At 39.0% G+C, this 27,973-nt stretch overlaps 1 protein-coding gene across 6 annotated transcripts; it reads left to right on the top strand.

Annotated features, from left to right (window-relative positions):
* The first annotated feature begins 6 nt into the window (after positions 1 to 6).
* Positions 7 to 27,973, top strand: LOC132635999 (uncharacterized). 6 transcript variants are annotated; one of them, XR_009580898.1, is made up of 8 exons: positions 7 to 379; positions 532 to 862; positions 3,165 to 3,263; positions 3,419 to 3,486; positions 24,533 to 25,204; positions 26,874 to 26,935; positions 27,034 to 27,099; positions 27,405 to 27,973. XR_009580898.1 is itself a non-coding variant. In XM_060352628.1 (5 exons), the coding sequence occupies exons 1-5, from the start codon at positions 81 to 83 to the stop codon at positions 19,831 to 19,833; spliced, it is 885 nt and encodes a 294-aa protein (XP_060208611.1). In that variant the 5' UTR covers positions 11 to 80; the 3' UTR covers positions 19,834 to 19,916. The 6 variants fall into 6 exon arrangements, 2 of the variants coding, with proteins under 2 accessions (XP_060208611.1, XP_060208610.1); XR_009580897.1 differs by having other exon boundaries at positions 26,865 to 26,935; XR_009580896.1 differs by having other exon boundaries at positions 26,339 to 26,935.

Raw genomic sequence — 27,973 nt, 5'->3', positions numbered from 1 at the left:
ACTTCTTTAATAAAAAAACATAACACTCCGCATTCTTTCCCTTCCAGTAACGTTTCAAAACTTAACATAACAACCACATTATGTTTTCTTGGCTAAGTCCAGTTTCCTTATACGGCGGTTTCCTTCGCCGTTGCCTCACCAACGCCGGTCTAACTTCTCAAACCATACAAATCGACGATGAAACCACCATCCATTTTTGGGGTCCAAAAAAATCATCAAACAACCAATTAATAAAACCATCACTTATCTTAATCCACGGTTTTGGTCCTCATGGTGTTTGGCAATGGCGTCCACAGATAACATTCTTTTCTAACGACTTCGACATATATATTCCTAACCTTGTCTTCTTTGGTCGTTCAACGACAAAATCTTCCGACAGGTCAGTGGTGTAGACGGAAGGTGGTCAGTTGAACACCCTTCGTCCGAAAATAGATAGAAAATTATACTGAATATATAAGTCACAACTTACTTTTTAGACACACATATGTATATATTAAATCTTGAACAACTCTGACTTCGCCACTCCGACAGGTCCGAGGTCTTTCAAGCAACCTGCGTGGTAAAGCTTTTAGAGAAACTTGGCGTTGAAAAGTGTTCGGTTATTGGGACAAGTTATGGTGGATTTGTAGCGTATCATATGGGGAAGATGTGCCCGGGGAAGGTAGAAAAGGTAATAATAGCAAGTTCAGGGGTTAATATAAAGAAAAAAGATAATGATGGGTTAATGGAAAGAGCTAACGTAGAGAAGATTGAGGATTTACTGTTGCCGGCGACGGCGAGTCAGTTGCGGAAGTTGATTAGTTTGTCTGCTCATCGGCGTCCACCATATTTGCCGGATTTCTTGTTCAATGATCTCATCAACGTAAGTTTATTACTTATCCCTTGTACTTGTAAACTAATTTGTACACTGTCAAGTGTCAACTGTCCATAATTAATGTGTAAGATTAGCAATTCAGAAGATAAGACAAGTGGGAATAACAAATTAAAATAGTAAAATTCTTTATACGACCATCCAAAATCTCTTGTTTTTTACGATTTTTCGAGCTTCTTTAACTTTTAACCAATTGCTGGATTAAAATTTGACGTAAAAATTAAATTTGATATTTGTGCTAAGTATTTGCATAAAAATATTACTCCCGGCGGTCCCATTTTAATTGTCACTTTGGTTTTTTTCACATTTATTAACAATAGATATAGTTTGCTAAGTTATCCCTATGTAATAAAAGTTAATTTCCTCCTCTTAAATATTATTGCAATTAAAGGTATAGTTGGAATAATTGCCAATTATAATCTTGAAATTTCTAAAATGACAATTATTTTGGGATAATTTTTTGACCTAAAGTGATTGTTTATTTGGGACGGAGGCAATAGTTATGGATGGAGAAATTATTTACCACGGATATTTCAAAGATTATTTATATTGTATTTTGTTTAATTAACACTTGAAAAAGATAAGGTGGTAGATCTTTTGGGATCATGTGAGTAATGCTATGTTTAATCTTTCCTTCTCTGTGTAAAGCTTTAGTTCAAAGTTTCTGGTAACCTTAATATTGGTTTATCTTTATACCTTTCCTTTTCACTTCCATTTCGTTTCTCTTTTGGTCACAATAATATTCCCCGTTTATCTTACTTTCCTTTTTAACTTGTCAAAAAAGTAATGTCACATTTTATATTGAATATGTAACTCCTTATATCCAACATTCTACATAACATATTTAAACCACAAGATTCAAATGATATTTAGTACGTTATACACATCTTTAATTTAATATCACAAGATTCAAAAAAATTATTTATTTTCTTAAACTCTATGCCGAATCAGAAGACAAACAAATTGAAATTGAGATACTAATAAAATAATACTAATACAAGACTTTGGTTTTGATTTCCTAAATTTTTGCTTAGCAGTTTTGCGTTTAATATTAGGGAAATAAATAATTGGAAGATCGTTATTTAGTGGAGTATGCATCAACTATTTCCGTTCTTGCATAAAGATTTTTCAGTAAAAAATAATGAATGATGTCCTTTCATGGATGAATCAATAATCTAGTGGAAAGAATTTGTAGTTAATTGAAGATATTATTTAGAATGAAAAGAACCGTAACGAATGATCTCTCATCAAAATTTTATTTTATTTTTAATAATAATAAAGCAGGGGCAGTTGGATCTGTCAACAAGTTTAGACAAATTTCTTGGTTGGTAGGTATAGCTGTTTTATAGCTTTTGTGGACCGCTTTGACAAGTATTTAATTGAAACGAACATAGCTATCAATTCACCTTAATTGGTACAACAACATGGTCATCCAAAATTTTCCAAAAACATGCTTCACCAAACAAAATGCATGCATTATTGAATCCAAAAATATGCTAAGGTACATTTGACTTTTACTTTAGCAACTGCACCATTGCTTCTCTGGAATACACGGATCTGGAAATTGAGAAATTCATGATATTGTGGATCCTACTTAATTAGAACAAATCCTAATTAATCCAATCAACGAATATTGAATACCGCAGGATAATTCATACTTAATGAAAAAGGGAAAACTCGGGAAAGCACGGGATAATGAAAAAGAAAAGATGATGACGGGTGTGTTTAGTTGGTACGAGGGAAAATATATATTTTCTAGAAAATGTTTTTCAATTTTCTCATATTTAATTGATCAAAATTTTAAAAAAATATTTGTTCTAGAAAAACAAGTTCTTCAAAAATGAGAAAAATGTCTTCCCTAGTGCAAGTAGGGAAAAGAAATTCTATAAATGACATTCCACACAAATTGTCTAATGTCCGTCCTCCAACACACCCACCCACAACCCCATATAGCCCCCACCACCATCCTCATGTCAACACCAATAGTGTTTTTCTTAGACTATATATAAATGTATTTGGGACAATACTTTCTGCTTATTTACCGGATATCAGAAAATAAATAAGAAACCTACTTATTTTTCAGAAAAATAGTAGTATATATTTTCCTTCGTACCAAACACACCCGAAGAGAAAAAGAGTTTTTGAAAACAATAGTATTTTTTTTTTCTTGTTTGATGTTCAGAAAGATTCATATTATGTTGCATAATTTGGTGGATGTAGTCTCTTTCGTTCCTTCTAAATAAGGAATCAAAACTGTATTATTGTTAATTGCAACTAAAAGTACTGGATGCAGAAATTATATGTTGAAAACAGGAAGGAGAAGCTGGAACTGTTAAAAGGTTTGAGCCTTGGAAGAGATGACACAGTAGATCATATTACTCCACTTCAACAGGTATATTACTTAACCCTTACTAATAATTCATCTCTAAACAAAAATTTGCTACTTTTTTTTTTTTTTTTTTGTTTGCAAATGCCAAGTGATTAATTATCCTTTTTTTTCTTCTCTGGAAAATAATGTAATGTTGATAGCTTTATTGGTGTACGTAGGAAGTATTAATTGTGTGGGGAGAGCATGATCAGATATTCCTACTTGACAAGGCAACTGAACTCAAAGAGTATGTACTCTCTCTCCCAACTCTTCAACCACTTCATATTATTTTATCTTGACTTTCTATGCATCGGGCTGTGGTATCAAAATAGTAAATGCATTAATATATATAAACTATGACGTATCATTTATCTATGACTTATTTACGGGCCGACTAGATGGCAAGGCAACTAAAGTCATGGCTTTAGGCCTCCACGTTTTGAGAGCCCCAAAATTTACAATCACTATATATGATATGCATTAGAATATATCTATATATTTATAATTTAATATTAATAAAAGGTTTTAAAGTTTGTTCATATTTTTTCTTGATTTTGGTTGAAGTTCAAATAAGTGAGCAAATTGCTCTTCCTTTCAGTTCAATTTACTTGTCAAGGTTACTAAAACTTATTGGTCTAAAATACTTATTATTTTAGAAATCAAAGATACAAGTAATTATTATGTTTTCACTTTTACACTTACTCTAATAAATGTGAAGAGAGATTAAAATGGTGAAAAGAAGAATAGTATTATATTGAAATCAGTGAACAAAATAAGAGTACTTTAATCAAATTATCGTTTTAGTTAATGTTTTCTTTAGAGGGATTAAAAAAAAACATGACAACTAAAATGAACGCATAAAGTATAAATTTTTTGTGCATTTACTTCTTCCTTCAATTTTGATTTTTCCTCCTCTATATGCAGCTATTTATTTTTCCTATTTATAACGAGTTCACTTTCTAAGTCCTGACAAAGGTACATTGAATGGATTAAACATATCGTCACGGCAATGAAATATTAAAACGAACTCATTAGAAAATATTAGTAAGTTTGTTTCTCAAAATTTTAGAAAAATAACTTCATGCAGAAGTTTACATAAATTTTGTCAAATAAGTTTGAGGCCTCTAGTTTAACTTTAGGCCCCAGACTATGTTGAGCCGTCCCTGCTTATTTATCACTAGTACTATTATATAGTGGTGTTGAAAGCTCTTTTAAATGTAACCACATCAGAGATGGCAATGGGATTGGGCAATGAGAATCATAAACAGGGTTAGGCGGGTTAAGATAATTTTCTTGAAAATGAAGAGTGAGGCAAGGTAGGAGTGGGCTAAATGAAAATTTAGAGAATAATGATAGTAATATGTTAAGCTCGTCGGCTCATAGCTAAATAAATGTGGTAGAAAAGAGAGGAAAAAAAGACTTGAGCTGAGCCGAGGTAGTCCTATACCGGACTGTCAAAAGCTTTTGGGGGATATGGCTTCACCCTTCCTGTCCTGTTCCATCCCATTTCCCACGTGTTAAAATTATAAAGTACGGACTTTAATATGACTTCATTTTGAGATTGTGTTATAAACAAAAAAGATTAAAAAAATAAAAGATAGTGACCAGATCCTGCTTTTTGTACCCGATATTGCTTATACTACATACTGGTCATGATCGTCTTTATTGAACCCGATTATGCAAAATTCGGACTGCCACTACCATTTCCCATTCCTAAATCACATTGTCCCGCCCCATCCCGCTTCCCATCCCTAAATCACATTGTCATGTCCCATCCCGCTTCCCATCCCTAAATCACATTTGAACTATAAGTATACTTTTGTTTTGCTCTTAATTAATAACCCTTTCGTTTTTATAGTTTCGTTTTGGTTTTAGATGGTCCCAAGTATTGCACCGATCTCCCCTTTACCTAGCACATGCCCTAAGAAGGCTATTTTTTGTGTTTGCCAAAACACTCTCGAGGATTAGTTATGCTACTTGGAAAAATGTAGAATTGTATAGGCAACAATTTCAAGGACCATTTTCAAAAACAAATGGAAATTGTTTACCCTTAAAATAGATAACAATTGAATTTGTACGCGACGCTAAAGATATGTGGTTTAATTCAACATGACGTTAGATTATACGACAAACAGAGAAATTAAATGAAATATATAGATCTGACAGCGATAAGCACTGACCGGCCTCGGGTACTGAGAACTGAGGTCAGTCCCCTATGACTGGATATTGAACAGTGAGTAATAATGAGAAATTCAAAAAAGATGAATGGAAGTCTGACGATTATATTGCCTGCTTGGTACACGATATGCCTCTCTTGATAGGGAAAAACTACCTCAAAATAAATGGGGGTCTCCTCTTTATATAGTAGAGGAGTCCTAACCCTAGCACAATTCTAAAAAGGGAAACAGAATCTGTTGACAACTGTTTATCATAATCGATGCCGAAATATCCGGTTGATGGCGGATATTTCGGTCTTCTGGTTGTGGTGCCTAACCGCCTTTTCATCTCGCTTTAATGCTTCGTTCCAAGTCGAGCCTTGATACCGGGTCTGAAAAGGTCGGTCTAATCTTAACCGACCATAACTTGAATGCCGAGAAACCGAGGATATCCATATCCTCAGTTTTACCCGTATACAGGTAGTCTCCTATTTCCCGAGGTAAAATATTGACTACAGGAAATGGATCCAGATGAAGCTAAACAAGCTGTCCCTACCAGCCTAAGGCAAGACATCCTTTCAAACTTTCCGCACTCTGCCCGATGTCAGCTCATCATTACTTCAGCCGTCAAATATTTCTTGGGAAGCCTCCCCTTGTCAGGGTTCTTGATCCACTACAAAGCCTTTTGGACTCTTCTCTATATAAAGCCCATGTATCTTCTCTTTTGTCATGCATTTTTATCCTCTAAACCTAAACCTTGTTTTTCCAAGAAAGAAAATCCTTCTCTGTGCCCATACCAAGTTTATACCATTTTCCAAGTTTTGAACCTTCTTTGCTAGGGCGTGATCTTCCCTTGTTTGGCTTTGTATGTCAACCACGGCCATGGCTTCTCTTCCATTGTTAATACAAGGCGAAGGCTATTCTGCGTCCCCTCCCCACTCACCGCCTTGGTTGCCGACGGGGGCCACCGGCCCTGATGGGGAGTTAGAATTTCTTGCAGTGGATATTCTTCTGTCGGGTTTCAAATACGCAAATGACTGCAAAGTGTCGTATCACCTCAACTCCGTGGAAAAGTTCGAGTCCTGCATTGATGATGCTAACATTTTCGTGGTCAGGGAGGACTGAAACTTCAATGCGGGTGTTGATGTATGTCCTGTTGAAAATGGGATGAAGATGAATTATCACGTTGTCGATTATTCGATGGCTTATACCTATCCCTTTGCCATCGGGTTTTCTCTCCCCGTACCTCGAGTGATCGAGGACTTCTGCCGCCGATATTGTGTGTGTATCGGCCAGCTCGCTCCACAAATTTGGAGGCTCGTTTACTGCATCGAAGTGTTGGCTAATATAGCTGGGATTCCCTTCACCCTTGACCACCTGTTACATATATACGTGCCTCGGGTAATCCGAGGTGGGATAATTCACCGGCTTCCTCGAGAAAATCCAGGGCTTATAGACCCCGAAGATGATTACGACAGGGGATGGCTCCACCGGTTCGTGATGATACGTACGGCTCAACTCACCGCCCATTATCCGTCGATTTCCCTGAGATATGGAACCCTGCTCCGAATCCGATCGAGCCTGAACTCATCGTTACCATCTTTGAATGGGTGGTTTCACTTTTAGGAGCTTCTCGTACTCGGGCCGTTCCTAGCAGAGTATGGCACCCGAAGGGTAGAAAGGCAGAAGCCACGGTAATTCCCAACCTGTTCATACGATTTTTAATTTTTCGTGTCGTATGTTAACTTCGTCTTCGATTTTCAGGGCTTCCAACAAGAAAATCTTTGAAAGAGAAAACCATTGTTGAAGAGGGCGCCGAGAATACCGTTCGGGGAAGAAAGACAACGGCGTCAGTGAGAAAACCCCGTCCCCGAGCCGCTGCGAGCACCTCGGTTATTCATTCGGGGATTGGTTCTCGGGTCAGGACACACCATATCATGGAGACTCGACGGGAGATCCCTTGTGAAGGACCCATACCGATCGTAGTTATCGATGAGGAATATCTGCCAGAGCCGAATATCGCTGGTTCGTCTGCTCCCAAGAAAAATCTCGGGGTCGTCTAGTCGGTGTCACATGTCGTTGCTCTCCGTACCGGCTTGGGAGGTTATTTTTGTTCTAAGTCTAGGATCATAAAATAGGTCTTTTTTTCTTTTCCTTTTTGTTGAACTGATGTACCCGATAAAATCGGGATTTTGCCTTATGGAGTTAATGAATAGAACTTTATTGATCGATTTCGTGCTGGGTTTTACCGAGCGTATTTGACTTGCTTCTCTTGCTTGAACTTACATTCTTGTTTATGCTTCTGAAATATCCAATCTGTCGTTATCTCGCTTTGTTGTTCATAAAAAATTGAAACGTCTTGTTATCGACCGCCACGTTTGTCTACTCTTTACTTCGTATTCGACATTGGTCAGTTCGAACCCGCATCCTTTGTGGTCCAATAGGAGCCTCATCCAATCATAGTTGCGTTAATGCCAATGCCCGATCTTAGCCGCTTCGAAGTCCACTTGCGGGCTTTTGATCCGAAAAAGAGTTTAAGTAACTTATCCGGGAACTAAAGCTAGCAGTGGCCTGGACCGTTTATATATGCCTCGATAACCTGGAGGGGTGGTCCGGTTCCCTTTCCTGTACGCTTCCTATGGATGGATAGGATCAAAGTCCCATCCGTCGCGTCGCTCTGACATCGGCCACATGTCAAGTCCTGGTTGGGCGAGAAGACGGTTACGGAATGCAAACCGTCTCGGCCTCACTCTATAAAAGCAAACTTTTTCCTTTCACTTTTTCACTTTTCAGATTTTCACCAAAAAATATTTTTACCCTCGTGCACTTGAATACGCAAATCTTCATACCCATACATTCATACCTTCAATTCTTTATCAAATCTTCAAACCTCCATAGAAACCTTCAAACCTTGTTATTCTTAGAACAATGACCAAGTCTTCCAAAACTAAGGCCGGCGAGACATCCTCGGCTCCGAAATTGGAACCGATATTGTTGGATTTTGTCCTATCCGATTACATAACTGCCAAGGATTTCAAGGTCGAAAAACCTTCCCAGCAGGGGGATCGGGGCGCTGATATATCGAATTATATATGCACGATTCCCCCAAATAAACTCGAGCAGGTTAAAGAATACTGTGGTTGGAAAGGTATGGATGTCGTTATTCCCAACCAAATGGAATCCATAACGACCTATGTGGAGGGGTATCTGAGTGTTTATACTTACTCCTTCACGTTCAGTCCGCTTGACCCGTTGATTGTGGACTTTTGCAAGAAATACGAGGTATGCCTCGGTCAGATCCATCTCTCGTTTTGGAGGATCGTGGTTCTCCTCCGTTATTTCGCAACAAATGTGGATGAACTTTTCACGGTTGGTCACCTCCTCCGGTTGTATAGTCCTCTAGTGTTTCGGGAAGGCATGATTAAGCTCACAAAACGAACGAAGAAAGCTCTTTTTTCTAGCCTTGATGAAGATAGGGATCGAGGTTGGCAGGGGAGGTTTGTCCGGGTCAAGAACAAGGATTTAATTCATACCGACAAGATGCCGTTCCCCGAGAAATAGAACCCAACTCGTAAGTGATCTCCATTTCAAATACCCCGGTCGTATCGCTGATATTTGATTTATAACAATTCTTAATTTTGTTCATGTGCATGTAGCAATCTCTCGAACCCTTGGCGCGGTTGCTAATGTGGAGGAATGGATTAGGAACATTTGTTCTCAGCTCACCTACGCCGATCGCAACTGGCGTGCGCTATTCCGGTCCAGATGGGAGGCCGATAATCATGGTAAGTTCTTTATCATGGTGTTGTCCTGTCGCGTTATGCCACGGTTGATATGTTTGTTCCACCCTTTTCCCTTTTGTAGGTCTTTCAAAGGCCACCAAAATTTGGGGGCTGGATAATGAAAAGGCCTCGGCCGATGAGGCGAACATCGAGGCTCCCGGCCAAGGAGGTAAGGTCGAGAAGAAGAGAAGGCGATCCGCCGAATCTCCTCGCGCCCCTTCCGAGGTCAGCAAAAGATCAAGGCTTACCATCAAAAAGCCCTCTACAGATGACGCCCGAGCCCAGATTCTAGATGCCGATGTCATTGACTTACTTAAGGATCATTCGTATGATGAAGCCTAGGCATCAACCTTCTAGGGAAAATATCAACCAAGAGCTAAAAATCTCGACAGAAACCATTCCCTCTTTGGGGGGGAAGTTCAAACTAGGAGCCGGTGGTCTCGAACAAAGGTATCCCGAGACCGGCAGGTGTGGAAACCGTTGAGCTAAAGATCGGGGTGCCCCAATATGCTGCTACCGAGCCCCTATCTATGTGAGATTCGGGGAGATATACTGCTGCAGCCTCGGGATCGAGGGCAGCGCCTTTCGTATCAGATTCGAAGGTACCTTACATTTCGCCTTTATATGGCATAGGTTCTGTCCTTCCAATATAGGTTATGGCTTTGGCTGAGACCATTACTTGTATACAGGACTCGCCGCCCCGAACAATGGATATACCATCTGACGGTGCAACAGCCAAAGGCAAGATGGTCGAGGACCCTGCGGGGCCAAACGAGGTATCTGGCTATCGGACCGATAGAGGTGATGTCCCGGCCACGGGCTGTTCGGGATTTGAACACTTGTCAACCCCCGTGGCCAGTAACTTTGGTGTCAATTTCAACCCTAGATTGGAGAAAAATTTCCCGGCCCCTAGCGTAGACCCGAACCAAAAAATGCTAGTCTCGTTTAAGGTACCGGTCGACATGAACATGTTGTCGGGCCCGGTCGGGGTGGCCAGCTACCTATACCCTCTAGTGACCGAAGAGGATCGGAAAAAAATGGCAGAGGTTAGCGAATCCTGCCTTTTCAACGAGGCCCAACATACTTTGAACCGAGTACATCTTGTTCTCTTTGTTTTTACGCTTAACTTTACTTTCTTGTCATATCCTAACAATTGCTCTTCTTCTTTTCTTAGGCCTCTGTGCTCCATCACGTAAGCTTCCACCGACTTAGGATGGGCGTGGACCGTCTCAAGGCGGAGCTCGAGAAGAAAACTCGGGATGCGGATCCGCTCAGGGATCTTTACGGGCAGAAACTAGAGTATATCTCGAGCCTTCCCGACCCCACCGTCCTTCAGTCGGATCTGACAGCGGCCCGAAAAGAGGCTGCCGAGGCAAAACAGGAGCATGACCAGTTAGCAGAGAAAGTAAGGGCTTTTGAGGTTCATAATAAACCGTTAACAGTTGATGCTAACGTAACTCCTTCTTAGGCCCGGTCTTATGTGACCCAGATCGACCAACTTCAGGCAGAACTGGACGAGATCAAACCTGAGCTCGATATTTTCAAAGAAAAGTTAGTTGGTGTTGTCACCGAGCAGGATGCTCTCAAGGAGCAACTCAGTATGATGTCTGATCAAGCTGCCGAACATTGGTCAAGACTTGACTAGGCCGAATCGGAGCGCAATGTCCTTGGCCGGGATATTGCCGATCTACAGGCCAAATATAACAAAGCCCTGGGCCAAATCTTGGGATATGATAGTATGTTGGCTCAGTATGAATCCAACGTGACCGCTGCCGAGAGGGCTAGCGATGCTCGGGCCGAATATATACAGTGTTTATCCCAAAGGGAGACTCTTGAAGAGATTCAGGCCACCACGATAGATTTGTCCGATCTAATCGAGAAGGCTAGGGGGCTTGAAGCAGAAGCGAAGGCCGTGTATGATCCTGAGGGGTCGGATAGCGACCTTGAGGGTGATGTTGTAAGCTCGGGAAAAGATTAGGCTTAGGGGCCTTGTATTTCTTTTTGTCTTTTGGACTCAAGGTCGTTTATCTGTGCCTTTGTAAATCCTTGACTTTATATATAAGAATATTTTTTCCCGGCTTATTCATCATTTTTTTTTATTGCCTTGTACTTTGTATTTAAGAATTAAATATTTATTGGCCCGGTTGAATGTTTGTCTGATATGCGCCATTGCCTTAGCATGTATATTTAAAGTGATAATGACTCGTTCTCGAGTGTGTGGCATATGCGAAAGGCCTTGTTTGCGAACATTGACGTCTCTGAGTCGCACAACGTGGTCATTTTTAAACCATAGTTTTTAACTGTTTAGACCGTAGTCTTTTAGGCTAACGCATTTCGTATTCAGACTGTAGTCTTCGAGTTTATGCATTTCGTATATTTGGGGGGTCCGGTTCGGTGACATTTAAACATGCAATATTAAATATTTTGAAGATTTTCCTCGTTTTTCTTGATGGAACCGGAAATAAATTTATAATAATTGTCGTGGCAAGAACAAGCTAATCGGACACGATTCAATAGATCGTTTGGTCTTCTTACATCAAATCCTATCGTTCAAGACTTGGCTTTACATAGGTATCTATGAACCCCGGATATGATAGTCCCCTAGTACTTGAGTTCGAAGTATGAGAGCTCGGGTGCTATTGACCCGATATGGACAGTCTTCAGTCCCCGGTTCTTGACCGGTCTTCCATATTTTAGTAGCACGTTGTACGGCGCTGCCTCATTAAAAATCTTGTTGAAAAACCCACTTCAGGACAAAACCGATCGAAGGGAAAAAAGTGCATCACGTGCTTTCAGTCCTAAGTCTATGGCTTCTCAGATTCTATTGCGCTGCTTCCGATGTCCACTTCGATGTATGCCTGCTTGTTTAAATCAAAGAGAACAGAAAACAAAAGGTCACTTCGTACCTTTAACAATAGTATCGTTTTAGGTATGCCACGTTCCAGTTGTTTGGAAGTTGTATTTCATTTCCATTCTCGAGTTGATAGGAATCTTTCCCGTTTATGCTGGTGACTCTGTATAGCCCTTCCCAGTTCAGGCCCAATTTTTCTTCGTTGGGGTTCTTGGTGTGAAGCGTGACCTTTCTCAAGACTAAGTCCCCAATTTGAAAATGCCTAAGGTTAGCCCTTCGGTTATAATATCTTTACGTCCTTAGCTTTTGAGTTGTTAACCGGACGTAGGCAGCCTCTCTTTTTTCGTCCACGAGATTCAGACTAGCAGACATCGCTTTGTGGTTCGAGTCTTTAGTAGTATGTTGAAATCTTAAACTTGGTTCACCGACCTCGATGGGTATTAGAGCCTCAGTGCCATATACCAGGGAGAATGGCGTTTCCCGGTACTTGATCTCACCGTAGTGCGGTAGGCCCATAAAACCTCGGGTAAAATCTCCTTCCATCGGTGTTTAGAGTCGATTAGCCTTTTCTTTAAGTTCTGCAGTATGATCTTGTTTGTTGACTCAGCTTGGTCATTCGCGCTCAGGTGGTCCGAGGTGGACAAGATCTTTTTGATCTTGTATTCTTCGAAGAATTTGCTGACTTTGTTCCCTATGAACTGCTTCCCGTTGTCACATGCAATTTCCGCGGGTACCCCGAATCGGTAGATTATATGGTCATAAATGAAGTCAATGACTTCCTTTTCCCTGACCCTTTCAAGTGCCTGTGCTTCAACTCATTTAGAAAAATAATCAGTCATAAGTAAAATAAAATGTGCCTTATCCTGGGGCCCAGGACAAAGGCCCTACTATGTTCATTCCCCATTTCATGAATGTCCACGCAGAAAGAACTGGATGAAGCTCTTCCCCCGGTTGGTGTATCGACGGGGTGTGCCTTTGACATTCGTTGCATTTTCAAATGAAGGTTTTGGCATCTTTCTCCATCTCGTTCCAGTAGTAACCCGCCCTGATCAGCTTACGGACCAGTGAGTCGACTCCCGAGTAGTTTCCACAAGTCCCGTCGTGAATTTCCCTCATAGCATAGCCAATTTCCCCCGGCCCCAAACATCTTGCCAAAGGACCGTAGAACGACCTTCGGTATAGCTGGCCGTCGACCAAACAAAATCTGGTTGCTTTGGTTCGAAGGGCACTCGAGTCTTTGGCATCGGGTGGTAGCTTCCCTATTTGAAGATAGTCTACATATTGGTTTCTCCAATCCCAAGTGAAGCTGGTTGAATTTATCTCAGCGTGGCTGGTCTCGATTATGGAACTCATTAGCTGTACCACAGTGCCGGAATTAAACTCTTCCAATTCTACCAATGATCCCAGGTTTGCCAAAGCATCGGCCTCGTTATGTTGGTCTCGAGGCACGTGTTCGAGTGTCCATTCCTTGAATCTACGAAGGACCACCTGTAGCGTTTCTACATATCTCCGCATTCGGTCGTCTTTGACCTCGAATGTACCGTTCAATTGGTTGACCACCAGGAGGAAATCGCATTTGGCCTCAATGATTTCGGCTCCCAAACTCTTTGCTAGTTCTAAACCTACAATCATAACCTCATATTCGGCTTCATTATTAGTCAAATGAACAGATCTAATAGATTGTCTTATTATATCACCAGTTGGTGGTTTGAGAACGATCCCCAACCTGGACCCTTTCATATTAGAAGTGTCGTCCGTGTATAAGGTTCAGACTCCCGGAATAGTTCTCAAAGTGAGGAGTAGTTCTTTATCGACTTCAGGGATCATGACCGGCGTGAAGTCGGCCACGAAGTCCGCTAGTATTTGGGATTTAATAACAGTTCGAGGTCTGTATTCAATATCGTACCCGCTAATTTCGACAGCCCATTTTGCTAACCGGCCCGAGAGTTCGGGTTTATGCATGATATTTCTCAATGGATATGATGTTACGACACATATAGGATAGCATTGAAAGTAAGGTTTTAACTTTCTAGATGCACTCAATAAAGCTAATGCAAGTTTTTCTAGGTGCGGGTATCGGGTTTCAGCATCACCTAGGGTCCTACTTATATAGTAAACTAGGTATTGCGTACCTTCTTCTTCTCGAACCAGGACACCACTTACCGCTATCTCGGACACCGCCAAGTATAGATACAACTGCTCATTTGCCTTTGGTGTGCGTAGCAAAGGTGGGCTCGATAAGTACTTCTTGAGCTCCGCTAAGGCCTTCTGGCGCTCGGGGGTCCAGGCGAAGTCGGTCTTTTTCTTTAGCAATGAGAAGAACCGATGGCTTTTATCCAAGGATCTGGAAATGAACCGACTCAGGGCGACTATGCGTCCGGTCAGCCTTTGCACCCCTTTGATGTTGTTTACTACGGTGATATCTTCGATTGCCTTTATCTTGTCCGGGTTGATCTCAATCCCCCGATTCGATACCATGAATCCGAGAAATTTACACGAACCGACGCCGAAGGCACACTTTTCCGGGTTCAGCTTCATGTTGTACTTTCTTAATATGCAGAAAGTTTTCTGCAAATACTTTAAATGGTCCTCTGCTCGCAAGGACTTAACAACCATGTCATCTATATAAACTTTCATTGATTTTCCTATTTGGTGTTCGAACGTGAGGTTAATTAGCCGCTAATAGGTAGCACCAGCATTTTTCAAACCGAAAGGCATTACGTTATAGCAATATGAGCCAAACCTAGTCACGAAAGAGGTTTTTTCTCGATCCCCCGGGTCCATCTGTATTTGATTGTACCCGGAGTAGGCATCGAGTAAACTCAGTATGTCGTGACCAGCCGTAGCGTCAATCATACGATCGATGCTGGGCAAAGGAAATGAATCCTTCGGGAAGCCTTATTTAAATCTTTATAGTCTATGCACATTCTAAATTTATTTCCCTTTTTAGGCACCACAACAATATTAGCTAGCCAATTCGTGTATTTAACCTCCCGAATGGACCCTATTTTAAGGAGTTTCGATACCTCATCTTTGATGAACGCATGCTTGACCTCGGGTTGCGGCCTTCGCTTTTGCTTTACTGGAGGGAAACTCGGGTCTAGACTTGTGTGCTGTCACTTCCGGTGGGATACCTATCATGTCTAAATGGGACCAGGCAAAGCAATCGAAGTTATTTTTAAGAAATTCAATAAAAAAAAAAATCCTGAGCTCAGGGGTTAACCCCGTGCCCAGGTATACCTTCCTGTCCCAGCAGATGAACGAACAGTATAACTTGCTCGAGTTCTTCGACTGTGGATTTGGTGGCATCTAAATCATCGGGCACCACAAAGGACCTCGGAACTCCGAAATCTAGTTCTTCATCTGGTGTGTTCCTATCCCGATCTTCCGAGGACCCCGGGATCGGAATCTGTGATTGCTATTTGGCACTTTCCCCTTTGTTCAATACCGGTATCTTTGTCGTCGTAATAGCTTCTTCGACCGCGACCATCTCTTTTGCTGCCTGTTGCTCGCCATGAATGGTTTTGATCCCTTCTGCAGTCGGGAACTTTAACGCCTGATGCAGAGTTGAGGGGACCGCTTTCATGAGGTGAGTCCATGGTCTTCCCAACAATGCATTGTATCCCATATCTCCCTCTATCACATAAAATTTGGTCAGCTGCGTGGTTCCGGCCGTGTTGATCGGTAAGGTGATCTCACCCTTCGTTGTTTCGCAGGCCATGTTGAACCCGTTGAGGACTCGAACTGTTGGCACGATCTGCTCTAGTAGTCCCAGCTGCTCGATGACTTTTCATCGGATGATATTAGCCGAGCTACCTGGATCAATCAGCACACGTTTAATTCTAAATTTATTGACAAGGACAGATATTACCAGTGCATCGTTGTGAGGCTAAACGATGCCTTCCATATCCTCGTCATTGAACGAGATAGGACCGTCGGTGTCGTAATTTCGAATTCGCTTTTCTCTCGTTATGGAAACTTTGGTGCGTTTCATTACCAGCCCCTGGGGTATGTCCGTTCCTCCCATGATCATGTGGATCACTTGCTGAGGCTCTTCCGGCCTATCTTGCTTGTAGGCGTCCATGTTTTTGAAGTGGGTTCTGGCTCGTTCACTTAAGAACTCTCGAAGGTGACCTAAATTAAATAGACGAGCTACTTCCTCCCTTAACTGTCGGCAATCTTCGGTTCGATGACCGTGGGTGTGATGGTATTTACAGATCAGGCTCTTATCCCATTTTTCAGGATCAGACTGGATCGGCCTTGGGTGTCTTGTTTCCCGGTTGAGGATAACGGTCGCTGCTATGGTCACTACATCGACGCAGAAATTATATTCAGACAATCTTGGGACCTCTTTATTCCCCGAGGATCTGTCGGTAGCATTTCTATTCATCAGTCCATGATTATTTGGGCCTCGATCGCCCCTCCTATCATTCTTGCTCGGTTTGTCGTGGCGCTCGTTACCCCTTCGATCAGGTGGATAAGGTCGATACCTGTCATATGACGGTCTCGACTCTCGATCTGTTGTTCTCTTTGATTGATCATTCCCTTTGCTAGGGCGCCATGATACCGAGGAGGCTCTCAAAATCTTATCATCTTCGACCCTGATCTTCGATTGATACTTGTTGTGTACATCAGCCCAAGCGATTGCCGGGTATTCTACTAGATTTTGCTTTAGCTCCATAGATGTAATCGAGCTTCTTGAGTTGAGTGCCTGAGTAAAAGACTGAATGGCCCAGTAATCAGTGACCTGAGGTAAGTCCATACGCTCCATTTGAAACCGGGCCACAAACTCACAGAGGGTTTCATCATCTCGCTGCTTAACGATGAACAAATCTGATTTTCGGGTTTCGACCTTAATGGCTCCAGCATGAGCTTTGACAGAAGCATCCACAAGCATGGAAAATGAGTCAATTGAATGTTCAGGAAAGTTGTGATACCATATCATTGCTCCTTTCGACAGGGTTTCCCCAAATTTCTTAAGCAGCACCGACTCCCTCTCGTCCTCGGCGAGATCATTGCTTTTAATAGCACATGTATATGCAGTCACATGCTCCTTTGGATCGGTAGTCCTATTATATTTTGGGATATTGGGCATGCGAAACCTCTTCGGGATCGGCTTCGGCGCAGCACTTGGCGGAAAAGGCATTTGGACGAATTTTTTTGAATCCAATCCCTTCAACACCGGGGGTGCCCCAGGAATTTGGTCGACCCTTGCAGTTATAGTTTTCCACCTTCTTGTCATTCGCTTCTATCTTCTTTTCCCCGGATTCTACTCGTTTTGTCAGTTCTTCGAGCATTCTTATCAGCTTAACATTTTGTCTGAGATTATTCCCGTTATTTCCAGCAATGTGCCTTTCTTCAGTTTCCTCGGTCTGCTCGGATGGAGCAGCGTCGGGTGCTCGATTTTGAGTTTGCAGTTGTGATATAACCTCCTGCTGGGCTTGCAACTGTGCCATAGCCATGTCTAACTGGTTCCGGAGCTGTTGCAGCGTGGCTACGTTATCCCCACCGACGGGCACGTCGCCTATTGATGATCTGATCTGGTTAGGATCGACTGGGGGTACGTTGTTATTAGGTACCCCATTGTCGTTTCCCTCGTGGTGGTTTGATTTAGCGTGAAAGTTGACAGAATGAGAGTCTGACATGTCGGGTAAACCTGAAATTAAACTTCAAAGAACAAGTGTAAAAATATCGAGTGTTATTAGAATTCGTACTAAATCACCACTATTATCCTAGGCCTCACAGTGGACGCCAAACTGTTTACTCGTAAAATAGATAACAATTGAATTTGTACGCGGCGCTAAGGATATGTGGTTTAATTCAACACGACGTTAGATTATACGACAAACAGAGAAATTAAATGAAATATATAGATCTGACTGCGATGAGCGCTGACCGGCCTCGGGTACTAAGAACCGAGGTCAATCCCCTATGACCCGATATTGAACAGTGAGTAATAATGAGAAATTCAGAAAAGATGAATGGAAGTTTGACGATTATATTGTCTGCTTGGTACACGATATGCCTCTCTTGATAGGGAAAAACCGCCTTAAAATAAATGGGGGCCTCCTCTTTATATAGTAGAAGAGTCCTAACCCTAGTACAATTCTAAAAAGGGAAACAGAATCTGTTGACAACTGTTTAACATAATCGGTGCCGAAATATCCGGTTGATGGCGGATATTTCGGTCTTCTAGTTGTGGTGCCTAACTGCCTTTTCATCTCGCTTTAACGCCTCGTTCCAAGTCGAACTTTGATATCGGGTCTGATAAGGTCGGTCTAATCTTGACCGACCATAACTTGAATGTCGGGAAACCGAGGATATCCATGTCCTCGGTTTTACCTGTCTATAGAAACTATGAATACCATTTAAAAACCAAGTAGGCATTGAGAATCAAAACAAAACATATATCAGTAATTTTGACCAATTTCAACAATTTAATCGGATTGTTGCACTCCATTATTTTGCTAAAGTGGTGTGCACGAAAAAAATTGCAGAAATTATCTATCTTTTCAAGTGTTGAAGCATATTTGCAAAATGCATATTAATCTATCCAATGTAATAAACACATTTCGACTTCAAGGCCTCTAAACAAGTAGATTTCTTTGCGTGGTTTTCTTGTCTAAAAGATCCAATAGAGGATTCAAATTTGTTTGGGACTGAGGCATTTGATTTCTCGTCAAATAAGTTTTACCTGACCCTCGGCGGCAAACATGAGTTTTTACCAAAAAAATTGCACTGAAGCCTTGCTTTGATGTCCTTACCCTCTGTTTGGATGGTTGTTTCCCGTGGTTCATTAATGTACAGTATGGTATGGTATGGTATTGTATTGTACTGTATTAATGAACACCATGTTTGGATAGACTGTATTGTTTGTTGTGGTTTAATAACATTTGTATTGTTTGGTTTGACTGTATGGTACTGTATAATAACTTGTAAGTTTACTAAAATACCCTTAACTCTTAATTAAAAATTAGTTTATATATATTAATAAAACTCAGGTAAAGAATAAAATAGGAACTTTAAAAAATAAGTAGGTAGTGGGTGGGGGTGGTGGAGTGGTGGATGGTGTGAGGTGGGTGGTTGTGGTATGAGGGTGAGGGTGGGGTTGGGTGGTGGTGAGGGGTAGTGGGTGGGGGTGGTGGAGGGGTGGGTGGTTGTAGGATAAGGGTGGGCGTAGTGGGTGGTAGGGTGGGGGTGAGTTGTTGTGGGGTGGAGTTGGGCGGTGGTGAGGGGTACTGGGTGGTGGTTGGGGTGGGTGGCAGAGGAGTGGGGTAGTTGGGGGTGGGAGTGGGTGGTAGGGCGAGGGTGGGGTGAGTGGTAGGGTGGGGGTAGCGTGAGATGGATGGTGGAGGGTGGGGCAGGGATGGGGTGGGATGAATGGTGGAGGGTGGGGCAAGGGTGGGGTGGGGGTCAGTGGTAGGGTGGGGTATAATGGAGAAATGAAATATGTAACCACGGAAAAACCACCAAATCCGTGGTTACAAAAATTAGGACTTTTCATGATTCTATAACCATGGAATGAACCACGGGTTTACAACACCATACCACATAATTTTAAGAACAATGGAAACAAACATGATTTCATAGAAAACCATACATTAATGAACCACGGGAAACCACCATCCAAACAGGGGGTTAGACGTGGTGTTTTCACATAGACAAAGGTAAGGGGTGTCGTATTTTATGACCATCTTTGATTCATAAATTAATGCAGGCTTCTGGGAGAGAAGGCTAGATTGGAAGTCATTAAGAATCCATACCACATAATTTTAAGAACAATGGAAATAAACATGATTTCATAGAAAACCATACATTAATGAACCACGGGAAACCACCATCCAAACAGGGGTTAGACGTGGTGTTTTCACATAGACAAAGGTAAGGGGTGTCGTATTTTATGACCATCTTTGATTCATAAATTAATGCAGGCTTCTGGGAGAGAAGGCTAGATTGGAAGTCATTAAGAATGCCTCTCACGTTCCCCAACTGGAGCATGGGGAGAAGTTCAACAAAATTGTTAATAATTTCTTGTGTGGTTCAGATGATTAAAATGTATTATTAGACTGCTCCCTAGATCTTGCTTCGTTGTATTTCCTTATCTACAAGCTCAAGTACTAATTGAGAGGATTTCTGGCTTTTTTGCACTTTATTGACGAGAGATACAATTTTTCAGCTTTATAAGATTGTGTAAGTAAGTCGATTATCCGCCATTTTGCACTTAGTTTAGCGTTTGGCTGATGGCTTCGATGACGAATCAAGGTGCGGATTTTTTGGCGAATGAAAGCCACAAACACGAGGAGATTTTGATAATTTGGGACAATGTGTTAAAGAAAATAGAGTTTCTTCTACTGGCAAAAATAAGTCATGCGGCTTTTAAAAGAATTAAAGAACTTCGTTTAGTCAATTTTCCAATGTAACCAAAAAAGACGGCTTCAATGGCGGAGACACTCTTTAGTAGGGGTAGGCGTTCGGTTCTTCGGTTAGGTTTTTTCAAACTTCGGTTCGGCTATTTCGATTTCGATTTCTTGAAGGTGGACAGTGAACATCAAACCAAACTAGTTCGGTTCGATTCTTTCGGTTTCAGTTTTTTAAAGTTCAGTTCGGTTCGGCCTCGGTTTTTTCAATTCGTTTTTTTTTTATATAGTATTAGAAGCGATTCCATTTACACCAATTCATATTCTCAAAGGCAATAAAACATAAACCTGATAAATTGAAATCAAAATCAAACAAACAGGATATATAAGAACAGAAAACCATAACCATGATATAGGATTACTAGGTGTTATATACATACAGTAAGAATAATTAAGAAAACACATAAAGGACATACATTAATCCTAAAGACACATCCTAGTCACCTTATTTTGTTAAGGATATTTGATTTTCTCAAGATTGAAAATTTTGCACCAATCCCCACATTAGAAATAGGAGGGATGTTCAGCACTGGGAGACATTAAACTTAGGGATACAAAAGTAAAAGAGGGCTTGTTACAATTGGGTTTTTTTTTTTTTTGCTTAAACTTACTGGGTCTGGTCTATTTTAATTTCTTTGGGTAATGTATTAAATTTCATGAAATAACACCCAATAGGGGTGTGTGTGCCATGAATATATATATATATATATATATATATATATATATATATATATATATATATATATATATATATATATATATATATATATATATATATATTAAATTTCGGTTTAAACCGAAACACCGAAGAACCGAACTCTAAAAACCGAATACCGAAGTTTCTAAAAACGTAAACCGAAACCGAACCGAAAAACCGAAAACCGAATTAATTCAATTCGGTCTGGTTTTTCGGTTTTCAGTATTTATGCCCAATCCTACTCTTTAGTTATGGGTCTTAATGAACTATATGTTTCTCTCTCTAACCTACAAACTTTTGTAGCAAAAAACAAACAATTGAAGCTAAGACTAGGATGTGAGATGTGAAAGGCAATTGGCTTGAAACTAAGCTCCAGTTATATAACAATGGAGAGAAATATATAGCAAGAAAGAAATCCTTTTATGTAGTATTTTAATCGTAATACTAGTTTAGGAGATTTACGGGTTTCTCCTTAGCAGAGGCAGATTTACAGCAACCACGACTTGTGTCACCGGTCATCAAAAATCCTCACAAAACGGATGAATTCTCTTGTTTTCATGGCCTAAAAATCCTCTCTAGGAAGATGTTGAGAGTTTCTCTTTGTAAACCTTAGCCGTCATGTTAATATTGATAAATCATTCTGTTCCAACCCCCATAATGGTGTATTTATACGTTATAGGTAGAATTTTGGAGGAGCAAAAGCTAACGCGCATATTAACACCCCCTCATGGGTGGACCCAACCCAATAGTTATTTTCAAGAGTAAGTTATGTCTAGCATGCATAAATTTGAAGAAAAAAGCAACTTTGTGAGTCGTATATGGACTAATAAGGATGCTCATATATGATCGTATGTATGAGTACCATTTGTGTAAGTTTCAACTCTCAACTCACAATCTCTATTAAATCATGTATATTAAGGAAATAATAGAGCAAATATCATGAATATTAAGATCATTAGTTTGATTTTGCGTAAAGTTCAAAGAGGTTTATGATCTCAAAAGGACGCTATCACGATTTGTTTGCATATATTTTAGAGAATAATTTCTGGATACGGACGTTGCGTGTATACCCTATGTATTTAAAATATATTTTTTATTCCATATGGTTCAATCTGTCAAGGTCCTTAACTTCTTAAGTTGGGTGAGGAGAAGAAGAAGGCATAAGGGTCAGGTAAAGCCTGTCGTACTTCTTTTTTCGATTAGAAAAGAAATATTAACGATAGTCAATATGCGTTAATACAGCAGGAGGTTACCAGTTTCCAAAATATAGCAACCCTTGGTCAACCTAACAAAAGAAGTTCTTAATTAGTTAGCTTCAACTGTATCCAATAACCTAACTTTTTGTAACATATGAACAGTATAGCACTAGAAAAATAAGATATTAAGCGTAGTTCAAATAGGAAAGATACGTAAAAGAGATCAAGTACAATTAAGGAACAATTGTAGAGTTCATATTCGCAGTTTAAATACAACTAGTATACGTATCCGCGCGATGCGCGATCTATATTTATTTGAGCACATTAAATGAATTGTAATTTTACTTCTATGCAATATATAACAAATAAACTTATGAAGTCAAAGATGGTAAAAACTTACACATTCTGGTGTTTATATCAACCTAATAGATAAGCCAGTAACACTTGATTAATGTCACTCAACTATGTCAACAGCTAAAAGAGAAATGATGGATACAGAATGGGATCGACCATGTTATTAAGTGTTGACACCCAATTTTGGCCCTCTGTATTTAAAAATTAACTTCTTTAGGCTTCCTAGTCATTAAATAGCACAATATACTGTTTTTATACATTTTTAACTTTAATATAATTTATTGATGATTATCCTTATTTTTAAATAATAGGAATTTTTATCAATTTATTTTCATTTTAAATAATTATTTTGTTACAGTCGTTTGTATATAAACAACATGCTAATACAGTTTTACTTCATTAATTAGCAAGTCTCCTTAATTCAAATCACATTTTTTACTTTATTCACGAAATTATCTTAAATATATTTTTATACTTTATTATTTTTAGTTACAGTCTATTATTACATGGAAGTCGGAGGAACTAATTTTAAACACAGATAAGATTTAGCACATGGTTTTGAGAAGTCATGATTTTGTGAAGCCCATGGTTTTGGCACATGGGTTTGGATAAAAAGTGATTTACCTTTGCTTATATAAAGGAGGACTTCCCCTCTCATTTTTCTCATCACTTGCACACTACCTCACACACATTTTTCTTCTCTAGATTTTCTTTCTATAGGAAGACTAGCAAAGCTAGCACTTTCTTCCTCTTTTTATATTTTTTTTAAATTGTCTTTATATTTCATTCATACATTGCTTACTTATTCATATATATTGTCTTTACATTTATTTACTTGCATTGTCTTTATATATTTTTTATATATACATTGCCTTTATATTTATTTATCTATATTATTTTTACATTTATTTATATACATTGTGTCTTTAAATTTCTTCATATATTGTTTTTATATTTTTGTATTCTCTATACATTTTTCTTTACATTTTACATACATTTTTCTTACCCTCTCCACACTTTTCCTTTATATTATCTTACATCTATCTATTCTTTTATATATTTTTTATACAAATACGTTATATACATATACATGTACATATTTACATTACTTAACTACTAAGAAAAGAAGAGAGAAACTTTTCATTAAAAGGAATGCACTTATTGTCTCTACATTTTTTATGCATTATCTTTTGCTATATTGTCTCTACAACTTTATTTATTTTCAATACATGTATACATTGTCCAGTATTTTCTTTACACTTTTGTCAATACCATCACACTACATGCCTATTTTGTTTTCTATATATTTTGCTATTTACATTTACTCTACATTGGCTATACATCATATTTATATTTACCTATATTTTCATGTGTATTCTTATGTTCTCTTTACATACATCATTCACCTATACATTTGTTACATTACATACACTACACTAATTCTAGGGGCAAATCAAGTTTCATCATTCTTTTGTCAAATCACTTTTTCAAAAAACTTTATGTCAAATCATCTTTTCAATAACTTTTTGTCAAACTACTTTTTCAAGGACTTTGGTCACATTACTTTTTCAAAGAATCTTTATCAAATCACTTTTTAAAGACTTTATGTCACATACCTTACTTTTTAACTTTTTCAAAAAAATTTAACTAATACTTTTTCTTTCATCTTGCAATTTATTACAAATACTACACTTTTGCCCGATGAAGAAATTTCCGTCGATTTCCAAGGCCTCCGATGTACAAAAGACGGGTTTTTTATTTTAAGTTTATTCATTATTTCTTTAATTCATTCAATAGTTATTTATTCTCTTACTAACACTTTTACTAAGTGTTTATACAGGTACCCGAAGATACATCCCGAAGACGACACTCGGAAGGAACCCGGAGACTTCATCGAATCACTGTTTGTATTTACTTTCCGCATTTTTTATATAACTGTACAAAACATAACACTACTAAAAAAATGGTCATTTTCGACCACACATTTGGTCGAAAAAAAATCGACCACGGATGGTCGAAATTTGAAGAATTTAATTTTTATTTAATTTTTTATAGAATTTCGACCATACTGGGTCGATTTTTTAATAGGAAAAATACATTTCGACCACGTGTGGTCGAAATTAATTTTTATACAAATAATAAATGAGAAAAAAACATTTTATACAGAATTAAATTATATATATATATAAAAATTAATTAAAAAATAAAAATAAAAATCTAATTTCGACTACATGTGGTCGAAATAATTAAGTCAAAGTCGGTCAAATCTGACTTAATTATTTTCGACCACATGTGGTCGAAAATTTCAAAAGATTTAGACTCTAGTCTCTTTAATTTTCTTTTCATTTCCCCCCTTTCTCTTTCACTCTCTTCTCTCTCTCTCCTCTCTCTACCATGCTAAGTTCATCTCACAAAGAAGAGCTTGAGAGAATCCTGAGGTTACAATTAATGCTTGGCAAGAGAAATTAACGAGACCCGTATCTTGGCGGGGCAACCCGGATCTGAACCCGAGGTTTGCAGCCATGGCGATGTCTTTATTTTCTTGTTTTATAAACAGATCTGAGCTTTAATTTTAGTCTTGTAGCTCTTGTTTGAATGGTTGTTACCTATTGTATTGTGTTATTATGCTAAAAGGGTGTGTTTGGTATGAAGAAAATGTTTTTTGTTTTGTCATAAAAAAAAAGATGTTTTTGTTTGAAGAAAGTTGGGAAATTTTTAGGCAAGGGCCAAGAATTTTCTTTAAAAAAAATTCTGGCCAGAGACAGAAAAGGGATGTTCTGTTAAGGGCGGTTGCCCCTCTCTGTTGTGCCAATGATTTTCTTTTTAGCAACTAAACCAACAGCCCTTTGTTCATGAAAAATATGCATGCATTTTCTTCAATCTACAGCTTCAGCCAGGGGCGGACCTATGTAGAATTTTTGGGTGCTCCGGCACCCATTAAATTCAGTTACGGAGTGTATAACTGTATAGAAAATATAAAGGAAACAGATATAAATAGTTAATAGAGCACCCCGAACTCAAAATTCTGGGTCCGCCTCCGGCTTCAGCTGTATATCTCAGTGTGTGTTTCTGTTTCCTCCTTTTGGAGTAATTGAGCAAAAGAGGTTGTGATGAAGATAATGTTTTACTGTCTGGGCTAACAAGGGCATTGAGGGCAGTCCGACCCGTATCTTGGCTTGGCAAATCCCAGGATGGCCTGCATCTGAGGCTCTCTTTGGCATGCGACTGGTGATTTTGCAGCCATGGCGTGGTTGCCATCTCTTTGTCCGAGCAAAAATGTAGTATCTGAGCCTCAAATTTTTGTGCTTTAAAGGGTCGTTTGGTTGTTGGTTAGGAAGTGAGTTATTCGTGTTAGGAGGATTATTTCCCCCTTTAGAGTAATTGAGCATGTTCCTGAATCAACTTCCAAATATCATCTTCTTATCAGCTGAGCCATGTTAGCATATACTAGTAGTCAATAGCATAATTAAACGTACTTATATTTGATAAGGTTGACATTCTCTCATTCCTATCAAATTGAAAGAGATTTTGGCGTTGAGATGATGAAAAAGAATACTATAAATGCATGACCTGGACTTCAGAAATTCAATTCTTTGGAACCTATTGAAAATGTATGAAGGATTTTGCCCATTTCGACTCTTCTCAGCATACACTGTGCCAGTGTTCAGGAAAGCTGGCGCTTCACCGCTACGCTTCGCTTAAAGCGGTGAAGCGAAGCTTTGTCACTTCAGGTAAGTGGAGCGGAGGCTACCCAATTAAGCGGACGCTTCTGAGAATGAAGCGGTGAAGCGGCAAGTCATTTCCTAGTTGATGAAGTTGAAGAAGATGATAATGAAATTGAAGAAGATGATGAGCAATATGATGATGATGTGGGAGTACAAGATTTTGACAATCTTGTAGAAGAATAAGAACTAGATGTCGAACTATTAGTAGCTTTGATTTTGTTTGTCCTATGGTCTGGAGGATTTTGTGATATCCACTTTAGTTTTTTATTTGAACTTTTAGTCTATGGATATCTACTTTAGTTTTGAATTTGAACTTTTGCTTATATATATATTCTCTATTTATTTTGCTCTTTTTAAAAAAAAAAATTGCGCTTCACCTCAATGAAGTGGGCACTTCGCTTTTGCATCTTTTGCTATTGTTGTTTCATCTTTTGCATATCTTGTAAGCTTAAACAGGAAGAGAGCGGATCAGTGAGTGACTTAAGATACTACAAGAACTTGTTCCCAATGGTTCCAAGGTACATGGTTAAATCCTTTACTTCTTTATTACTCCTACAATTTTGTATGTTCATATTAAGGAAAATTCTTAATCCTTGGTTCATGTATATTAATGCAGGTTGATTTGGTCACCATGTTAGAGAAAGCAATCAGTTACGTCAAGTTTCTTCAATTGCAAGTGAAGGTGAATATTTATAAACCTTGTTAGCATTTTTGTGCTTCTGTTTGATTTTTATTCTCTTGAGTTAAGCTCCAATCTTAGCTTCTACTACCTCTACTTTTATTACGATCTAACTTAGTGTAATGAAATTTTATACTATCAATGTAATTTAACTTTTTTTAGAAAATTACTTATTTTATTTTTAAGATTACTTATTTCACCAGATAAGAATATTTACTTATGATTACCTTTCAATTTATTTTATAGTGTAAAAGAATTTTACAATGAGTCAATGTACAAAAGTTAAACTCTTGTGAGTATGGTTACAGGTGTTGGCAACAGATGAATTTTGGCCGACACAGGGTGGAAAAGCTTCAAATATTTCTCAAGTAAAAGATGCCATTGATGCCATCCTTGCCAGTCAACGAGACAGAAACTCAACCTCCAAGTGATTATATAGTACCTAGCTAGATTAATCTGTTGAAGAAAATGAAAGAATTAAAAGGGTTTCACAAATAATTGAAGTAGCGCAGCAATGGCTTCAAAGGAAATAGAGTTCCCTTTGGAGAACTAATATGGTGGTGAAAATTTAGCCTTAATTTGTGCATTCCGAGCTTCTTTGATTAACCATGTATTAGAAGTCATCTAAAAGCTAAAAAAAGAAGAAATTTTCTTTGTTTTAGTTCGTCTTTTTTGTCATGCACTCATGCTTTATCAGTTTGTAATATGGGGATTTTTAGTTCGAATTAGAAGCACTTTTAAGTTTATAATGTTTAAGTGTTTGAATGATGTTTATGATGTTTAAGTGTTTGAATGTAGTTTTAATTTTAAGTACTTTGAGGTTGAATTTGATTGTTTATAAGTGTTTGAATGGACAATGTTTAAGTGTTCAAGTGTT

Source organism: Lycium barbarum, chromosome 4, assembly GCF_019175385.1.
Source record: "Lycium barbarum isolate Lr01 chromosome 4, ASM1917538v2, whole genome shotgun sequence".
NCBI classification, from domain to species: domain Eukaryota; kingdom Viridiplantae; phylum Streptophyta; class Magnoliopsida; order Solanales; family Solanaceae; genus Lycium; species Lycium barbarum.
Note: the sequence above shows the minus strand (reverse complement) of the source record. Positions and strands in the feature narration are given on the sequence as shown.